This window comes from Sinohyriopsis cumingii, chromosome 4, assembly GCF_028554795.1.
Source record: "Sinohyriopsis cumingii isolate HCF-2022 chromosome 4, ASM2855479v2, whole genome shotgun sequence".
Classification (NCBI taxonomy): domain Eukaryota; kingdom Metazoa; phylum Mollusca; class Bivalvia; order Unionida; family Unionidae; genus Sinohyriopsis; species Sinohyriopsis cumingii.
In genome coordinates this window covers 23092073-23102235 of record NC_142964.1, presented here as the reverse complement: position 1 = coordinate 23102235, position 10163 = coordinate 23092073, and the positions used below count along the sequence as shown (strand labels likewise).

General features: G+C 35.8%; 1 protein-coding gene across 3 annotated transcripts in view; it reads left to right on the top strand.

The window, feature by feature from the left end:
* Window positions 1-376: 376 nt before the first annotated feature.
* Window positions 377-10163, top strand: part of LOC149800809 (uncharacterized) — a 96999-nt gene continuing 87212 nt past the window's right edge. For 2 of the 3 annotated variants that reach the window (XM_089954801.1, XM_089954804.1), the window contains exons 1-3: window positions 377-583; window positions 3060-3176; window positions 7796-7923. In XM_089954801.1, coding sequence (XP_089810927.1) covers window positions 3126-3176; window positions 7796-7923 — 179 coding nt within the window. In that variant the 5' untranslated portion in view covers window positions 377-583; window positions 3060-3125. Of the gene's footprint in view, window positions 584-763; window positions 1180-3059; window positions 3177-7795; window positions 7924-10163 lie in introns of those variants that run through there. The other variant, XM_089954803.1, reaches the window with a different exon arrangement.

The window sequence follows — 10163 nt, the reverse complement described above, 5'->3', positions numbered from 1 at the left end:
GCCAAGGGGGGTCTGTAATGCTAATTCCCATTGTACGTAGGGTATCCCTATTCACTACTCATAATTCTTGATAGTTACACTTACACTGTGCGGCAATTTAAATTGCTGATTTTCACCAAGTTCATTCCTCCAGGCATTATTAATAAATCATTACTAATATGTATTTATTAGTAATAGATTAAGCATTAAACTTGTGTAAAAATTGCATTAGACACTATTAATAGTAAATGTTATTTTCTTTTTTAAAAAATGTCGCAAATTTCACAATTTCCAGCTATGGTATATACGATATTGCATTTCGTTGTTTCTGTTGCGTTCCGGCGTTTCGGTGCGTTCCGGTGTTTCTCTGCACCGGGAAATGAGTTCACTTAAAAAAAAAAAGTTCAGTGGGATTTGTTTCGGAGCTCGTATACTTTCGGTTTCATGGTAACTTATGTTATCAAGCAAATAATGTAATTGTCGTGGTTTATAAGAAGGGACAACAGTTTTATCGATTTAATAATCGTATTTGTGCACTTGATGATTTCAAAGATTTTATTGCATGCGATTCGATTCAGTTATTTACCAGAGAATCGTAACAAACGTAAGTAGCCTATAGCACATATGCTAAAGTGAAAGTATACTTAAGGAAATTTATTGAACGATTAGCACCGTGAAACTTTTCTTCCTTTTCTTCACTATGTTTCCACAGCATGCACCATGTATTATTTTAGTCCTATAACGTAAAACATGGACCCTGTTATTTATGTTTTGGGGTCGAGGTCTTACCACCTTATAACGCTATGTAGCGTTTTCCAATGTCAACTGGGTCACTTTTTGTAGCTATGGGTGTGATTTTTGGAGAATCTGATTACGTATGCCTCTTCGTTTATTAACTTTATTACGCTCCTTGTCCATCAAAATTCCACTGAGGATTATTGTGTAAATTGCTCGAGAAATGCTTAACGGCAATTTTACTGATAACGTACATTGACATTTTTAGACGCAATCACTAAAAGGGTGATCCTGTTTAATCTGGTTTCTGTCATATGCTATGATGTAACAGGGAATGCGCCAGCTGTTAGGAAGAAGTTGTACTACAAATATAGACAGACACAACAATGTCGTCATTCATAAACATTAGAAGCTTGGGAAAACAGAGGCAGGAAAAATATGGCACACAGGTCCAATAAATTGGAGGTAATTAAATAACTTTGTATATATCTTATGTATGGAATGTTGTGTCTTATATTTGAATTCGTACATAGTACCTATTTTTCCCAATAAAATATCTTCCTTTATATACGTAAAAGACAGTAGTAAGTGGCTATCAAGTCAGATTTAAGTTAAATTTTGTATTATGCTAAATTATAATTTTAAAGAAATGTCATATGTACAAATCAAAAATAAAATGTACTTACAAAAGATTGTATGTTACTCTATCCCATTCATAGTTGAACATCCATGAAAGAGATGAATGAAAATGCACATGAATTCTTTACCTTGATTCCCCCTGCAACTTTCTTAACCTAATCTGATGCCAAACTGCCATTGCAAAAGTCCATAGCAATCTATAATTTTCATCTTGAAATTTTGTTATGACAATTATTGTGCAAATAACTAAAAAATTATGAATCATGTAACCATTTCCCTCTAGATATTATTATTGTTTGTTCTTCTTTCCAATTTCTATTAATGATCCACGATGTACTCAATTTGCACCCAAGCTAATCAAGTAAGACATTTCTGTCAGCCAATGAAATTGATTGTCTTATGGTTCTTTGGCTCACTCAATTCAATAAGCTTCAAGGTGTGTGCTTGACTTAGTCTAAAGTCAAGCATTGAGGCTTTTTGACTTTATTGCCATAGGTCTTTTTATGTGTTAATGGTGCTACACTGGGAACTTTCATGTGTGCAAGACAAAATCCCATGTTCGATGGTGCTTTGGCACATCGTAGAATAAACCCAGCAGGAGAAATAATGCTTTCATCAGATACTTATCACAGAAGTGATTCTGCTAAAAATGATTTTTCAAGAGAACAAATTTTAATTTTCTTTTGTTATCCCCTCACCTGTATGTAATATTGTGGTGGTGGGGTGATATAGCTATTGTAATGTCCTTCTCTCTTTCTGTCTGTCAGCAAACTGTGTCTGACAATTGCTCAGTAAACAATTTTGCCTTCAGGCAATAACTTTCAAATAATTAAAGGTAAATCTCTTAGTACATGTATCAATTTGCATAGCAGTGCCCTTTATTACACATACTTTTTTAGCATTCAGATATTTTTATGTTACATTGGAAACAAAATGTTGAAGGACTCATGGTACTAATTCAGTTCCCATAGTAAACCTATGCAGACACCATAATATTAAAAATTCAATAACTTAAAATTTCTGAGTGCTCATGATCAAACCTATATTTATCAGTATAGATGAAACCTGGATGTCAGCTTCTGTGTAGAGGAAAGGATATGAGCCACGGCATTTTCTGGACCTGCTTGTGTTTGAAACATATGCTTTCAATTCTGCACCAAAGAGTCAGGTGCTAATTTTAGTAATGAGTGTTCCAAACTCAAGACTGTTAAAGGACTGAAATTCCATCAATAAAACAAAGTCTCTATTTTTTTTTCACTTTCAACTAGGATAAGCTCTCAATAGATTCTTTTTCCTACAACATAACTTACATTATTAACCAATCCTTGTCAGCCAAACCCATATATACTCTATTCTATGTTCACCCATTTCCAGGCTGGTTCCCATTTTTCTATATAATTAGTATCGTGTGTCCTGAAAATGTAGTATATACACTGAGGGTATTTGACTATAGGGTATTAGACTAGTTAGTATAAAAATTGAGATTGCTAGACCATAGGGAACTTCCAGTAGGAGCACAATGTGAGGAGCTGGGAAGATTTGTAATCTGGTGATGACTCTTGTTTCAGATTAGTGTAACTGACTTGATGACTCTTGTTTCAAAGTAGTGTAACTGACATGATGACTGTAGTGTTCCAGAGAGGTGTAATTGACTGGATGATTTTTCTTACAGAGTAGTGTAACTAAAGTGAGGACTCTTTTTTCAGACTAGTGTAACTGGAGAATGTAATTAAGTGAACATCATTGATAAAGTACACTGAAGGGATCTGAAAATGACAGAAACATCAGCTACTGCCACAAGAAGGAAAGAGATAGAGGATCAGGTATAATTGCCATATCTTATGTTAAATAAAATGTTTGCTAATATTCTTTTGGAAAGAATTAAAACAATGTGAATTGATGTCACTTAAGTGGTGAATCAGGTGGAATATTAAGTTGGTATCATATTATGATACCATTTTCATTCAGACTTGCCTTAATGGTCATCTGTAATAAGTAATCACATTTCTTCGTTAAATACATTAACCAATCATAAAAACCCATGAATATCTCAGTTACTACTTTTGCTTATGGCAAGAAGCACACTTTCACCACAAGAGACGTCGCAAAAGCCAGAATCAATGTTGATACAAACTGGAGGAGTTCTCACTTCGTAAGGAAAGTATACTTCATCTATCTTTCCAATATTTCTGCCTTTACAATTGTGACTTCACAAATAAGTGTTACTATTAATTGATTTTTACATGCAGGTCCCTGAGACCTCTAGAAATCTCCTAATATATATATTAATTCCACAACAACTAAGTAAGTTTTCTCTGTTATTACATTTAACATCTAGATGCCATACTTCATTGCATTTACCTGTATGGGTTGTCTTTGAACCTCTCACAGGTAGTATAGTGAAATATTTTTTGCCTGGTTGCTTCATGGCTTTATTAAATTCATCTTCTCTTTTCCATGTAATGCTATTACGCATAGGTCTGCACTGACTTTGTGCAATAATAAGATACAGGTACAACAGATTTTTATTTTCTGATCTTTGTCTTACATATTAGACCATGGGCAAAGCACAGAATTGCAATGCTAAGGACAAAGACACTATAAGCCTACATGCTGACATGTCTTCAATGCAGGAATTTTTGGTGGATGAGGAAGATAAATCAACAATGGGCTCTATAGTTATAAAATGCCAAAAATCTACACAATCAGAGACAGCTCTGGCACCTGCGTCACCACCACAGGACTCCTCATTGCCTCCTCCATGTTCCACTCTACAGCTCTTGAAAATAAACAGCAAGTGGATGAACAAAATGAAGTATCCTTTTGCTCCACTGATACACGGACTGGTCACATGGATCAAACATCCTGTAACCTGTCCCAACATGATGACTCAGACAACGTAATCCTTACAAGTATGGCCTAATTCCTTTTCAACCATCCTAGGCCTACTCTTAGGAATCATAAGGGACAAAGACCTCAACCCAGTAAGTTCCAGGAAATCAATCTGTCGCCCAGTCTGTCGAACCTGGTGAATACAGGCAATTATGGAGATCAGTCTAACCCACATATGGCCTCATAGCACTCTCCATTTACGATGTACCTCAGTTCTGCCAAATGCCACCTCTCAATTCTCTCAACCCTTGGTCAATAGAAGGGACTCTTTATCAGTGACCGATTGGAAATCAGAGTTTCTATTTCATGGTGCTCCATGACTTTTGTCAGCAGCAGACATCAACACTCTTCACCAGCTCCATCTCAGAAGCATCAGCCTCACCTCATGCAAGCAAAGACAATGATACTTACTCTCAGGCTCCGTCTTCACTTCTTGATATCACTTTGTCATGGGAAGATTCAGCCTTCAGAACTTACATTGAAGTTTTCTGCCTTTTGCCCACAGAGTTCTGCCCGCTTCTTCGTACCTTATGAACCACCTGACCAGAGCTTCAGCATCTGTTGGTTTTGTCATGCAAATGGAAGATTTCAGCTTCAACGTTATTCCTAAGTCTGGTAGAATCGCAGACATTTTGAACTGTTTACATCATCAGATGAAAGAACCCAGCATCAACCATCTCTTATGCTCACACAAATGCCTTCCATCAAGTTTTCATCACTCCCCAATGACTTTCGCCGGATTTGTGGGGGATAATGTTTTCCCTGCTTGAAGCTGCTCCCCAACAGATGAAGTCTTCTCCAGTTGGATTACCTTGAGCTGTCTCACATACCTTAGGGGATCGGATTTTGCCTCTCCAGGGTAAGGGGATGTACCTACACCTCTTACCTATTCTCCTAAGGTATTACGGTTGGGTAACATATTTAAAGAAGAAAGTAATTTTCTCCTAGTAAAATATGTTTCTTCGTAATTACTTACCCATACACCCTTCCAGCCTCCCCACTGTTACATCCATATAGAGAGCTTGTCTTACACTCCAGTAGTAACTGAGATATTCATGTGTTTTGCTGCCAGTCCCTATATTGAGGGGAGATCACTCTGCCTAACTGCTACCTAGGTGGGCAGATAACTTTTAGCTCTTGTCAGCTAAAAGTTCTATCTGGGAGAGCTGGATTTGTGAGGTAGTAGTAGTTCTTCTAAGGTATTATGATTGGGTAAGTACCCACAACGAAACATTTTTAATGAAAAAAATTTGTGTTGTAAATAGTTTACCAGACACCAGTAAAATAACATATTGAAGAAGTAAACATCTTTTTAGCAACCACCAATCTTTAAACTCCACTTTGTCTTTTCCCAAAGGTGGATTTATGAGACATTTAACTGTATATAATATTTTATTATATGAAATTGAAGTAATGAATCCTTATACATGAAACTGTTCAGAATGAGGGATATTGTTTTATTGTGTCCTGCCTTTTGTAAGCAGGTTGTATTTTGTGATCATCATGTTTTTATCTGTTATATTTAGGTCAGATTGAAAGCATACAGGTTAATCATTACTGGTATTGTTTGTATGTCTTTGTTTGATGCTGTATGCTCCATACTGCATAATTTATAGAATTCTGACATTTTATTATAAACTACCTTTATATTTTTATTTTGCCAAAAGTCAAGCATGTTCCCATCTTGCTTGATTATTAGTGTGTGTTCACTAGAACTGGGTACTGAGAAAAATTTTGGTACCAAAGTATATCTCAACATACCACAGTATGTACCACGATGTGCTGCAATTATATTAGCGACCAACAATTCAGTGTTCTGGGGCAGGAGCCAGACACTTTTTTTTAATTAATTCTGTCAATAACTTGACAAAATATCTTGCTCTGATTTATAGGAAAATAATACCATAATACATCCATGATATTATTAGGAAAAATGATTAATTATCTTGACATAAAAGAAAAGAAAATATTTCAGCTCAAAAGAAAATCACAGCCCCGCCCCCATAAATAAATGGCCAGTACCTTACTGTAGATCAATTTGCTATGTGAATGTTAATTGTTGTATAAGTTACAATCTAAAACCTGTAACTAAAGTGGGATGATTAAGCTTACACTATAGATGATACTATGAAAGTGATAAAAATAGGAAGTGTTGATATTGAAATTAGATAGCATGCTAATAAAAATAGGAAGTGTTGATACTGAAGCCTACAATTTTCTAGCTATACTATTGATATAATAACTGGGAACACTTTGAGTGGGATGCCAGTACTTGGGCAAGATATTTGTAAGAGAGGGCCAGTAAACATTAAACACACTCAACAAACAAGACATTATTTAGTGGACTTGATATTAAGTACGTATACTACAGACAAAAATTAAGTGTGCTCCAGGAAATATAGGATGATTCACAGTCTTACAAAGGAATACATATACTTAACACATTCACATAAGCCAGTTAAAAAATAAAACATGATGTGTTTTTTTGGGGGTGTTAAATACCAGTGTTACTGACAATCGGATTTTGCCTGAATCTTGATCCCTATTCATTTGGCCACCGTGTTGGCATACATGAAGGTGTCAACAATGTGATTAAAAGATAAGAAATAGAACTATATTTGTCACCATTAATTTCTGACAAATACAGCTGTAAGCAAAGGATAATTTTTAAAACTATTTTGTCATGAATAATGAAAACACACCATTATTAGAGTTATAACAAGATTCCTTGGGAATTTCTGTACATTCCATACTGACAGAAAGTACTGGTACAGTGAAAAGGTACCATGGTATGTACCAAAGGAAAAAATATCATTGGTATGTCAGTACATGTATACTGGTAATATCATACACCATTAGTGATCACCACTCCAGGTTGTGATTAGACATGAAGGGAAAGGGACTAGATATTTATGGTTGTCTTTTAAGTAGATCGAATCAACGATTCCAAAACTGAAAAGCAAGCATCTTCTAAGCTTAAACTAATCTGTATGGAATGGATGAAGATGCTGTTTTTAATTGGATGAATCGCTTCTTATGGAATATGGCAATATGCTGTAAAACATTTTAAATTAATTTGTTGAGAATTCCGGGATTCTAGGCAGCAATTCCTGTTAAAATATATGGCAAAAAGTTGCTAGCTACTGGTTTATGTTGAAATCCCTGCCTCTTTCACTCAAATGCTTTTTGAGACCTAGCCATGAAACCTGGCTATTTTTCATATCTGTCCAGTACCATATATACTTGCTTATAAGGTGAGTAAAACTGCAACAACAAAGATCTTGAACTGCCATAGCATCAAGTGCCTGCAGGTTAGGGTCATTGTTGTCTTTTCTACTAATTACACCTAACAAACTGCACAGACCCAGATCTGCATTATGCACCAGAAGATCTGGGTCTCAGCAGTTTGCAGTTGGACTCATAAGTGAGTATATACGGAAACTAATCATCTCTATCACAAAAGTCACAGGCAGAGTTTAACATTGTACATATGTGATGACTTTATCATTGTATATGGGACAAATTTCACCGAATTTGCATATTATTTTAGATGGAGAAGGTCAGTGCTGAACTAAGAGAACTTGCAGAAGCCAATAAAGTTCTCACAGAAAAACTGCAGATGTTGTCATTTGAGGAGCCAGTTGAAAATGGTTTACATATATGTCCACTTTGCCATTGGTAAGAACATATTGTATTTACCATATACATTCACATATAAGTTGCATACAACTGCAAACAGTATAGAGCTAGATCTGTTATTGTATAATGCACCAGCAATTCAGGGTTTGTTCTATTGATTAGTACTAATAAATGGCATAAACCAAGTCTGCAGGTGTATTATGCAACAGTAGATACAGGTTGAAGCTGTTTGCACTTGGATGCTGCTTTTTTAATGGTTGGACTTGAGTAAAAATGATTCCCTTCAAACATTTTTGCCACTCATTAGTATTAAATTTTCTATTATATTTTATTTCTATAGAATCAAAATTCTGACAGAACATACATGAGCTAGTTGACACATTACAGCTTCTTGATACTTAAAAGTAATACTGTTTAATTATTTTATATAATTAAATTAACCTTTATGTGTGACACAAAATCTTACAGATTTCTACTACAGATATGACTTTGTGATGATTCCCACATAACATGAAATTATAGAAGGTACTTGCTGTAGGTATGTCACCAGGTGATGTCAATTTGTCAGTTAGTTTTCTGCCTTGTACTTATGATGATTTATTGTCTGATTTATTTACTGATCATTCAGTTCGAGTCCAAGGCTCGGCTAGCGTGGGTACGTGGGAAAGCCTGCCAGTAGCTTCTCGTGGGTCGGTGGTTCTTCCCTGGATTTTCCAGGGTTCTACCTCCACCAGTTATACTGGCTGCCATATATAGCCTATCTTGTGCTGAAAAATGGCGTTAAACCCTAGAATAACAACAACTGATCATTCACAAATTTAGCATGTTTAGAAGAATACCATCTACAGTCACTTATAATGTGCAGGCAGATCAGGGTCTGTGCAGTTTGTTAGAAGTAATTGGTAGCACAGACAACATGGACCCTGATCTGCAGTACATTATGCGACAGCAGATCTGGGTCTATGTTGTTTGCAGATGGACTTGACTTGTAAGCGACTGTATACAGTAGTTATATCAGGGATAGCGCTGGGCTTCACCATTGTCACAAATTGTGATTTTTATTCCCATATTAGTGACAAAATATACCATTCTGTGAATTTTTTTTGGCGACAACATTTTTGGCTGTTAAAACCATGTATATACAATCATGGGTTCGGAATGTAGAAATTCAAAGGCACACTGAAAGGAAGCCACAGACATGGATATAAAATGCACTGGAATCTATTGTTACATAGTCAGATCCTTTGCTCGTATTGACAAACCATCTTTCGTTATATCATTATCCTCTTATGCTGATGTCTGGCCTTAGTACAGTATGTTATAATATAAGTCAAATAGTCATGCTACTGTACTAGCAACAGTCGATCACCTTTGAGGTCATTAACTGGAACAACTACAATAGACCAAACCATTGGTAAGTAGTTTTTGTTGTTGTGTGTGTGTGATTTAGAATTTTAATGTAGCTTTAACAATTTTTCAGTCATATCGCTACAATGTCTGCAGTGTGACAGTTTATAGTGATGTCTAGCACTGGTGCATCATGCTGCAGACATGTAGCATGATGTCCCACCAAATCACATTATCCTGACACCAGGCCGACCAGCCTAACACTAACCTCTTAATGCTGAGCACCAAGCGAGGCAGCTGTTAGTACCAATTTTGTAAATCTTTGGTTTGACTCGACCGGGGATTGAACCCACGACCTCTGGCATTTGAGGTGGACGCTCTAAACACTAGGCCACCGGAGCGTTTTTTTTGTTGTTGAGAAAACAGTTTGGCTGAAAGAAAACTAGTTACATTTGAAGAACTGATTGTTCTGTATAAATACTAAGCAAATGAAAAAAATGCCCCAGTGTATGTTCTACAATTATTTGAATAACAAATGGGTATTTGTTTAGTCCTCCAAAGATGGCCTTTAGCAGTGCCTTCAATAACACATACACCTTCATCAAAACAAGCCAACTACATTCTTCAATAAATACAAAGGACTTTTCCTCAATGAATGTCAGTACCAAGCTTAAATAACAGCTATGAAATGTAGTTGATTATTCCATTTTCTGTAGTGATTTGAACACATTTATTAAGTTTCCTGTTTGCAAGAAGAAAGTTTATGTTATTATCACTACCAAATGGTGGATTAAAATGCAGATTTAATTTTCAGTCTTTTGAAACTATAGATATCTGACTGTCAAGTTAATTGAAGGTGGGACATCTAACAAGGATGTTTGTTAAACTTTTAATTTGTGCACAGGTTTTCATTTTCCAATGAATAGCACTTC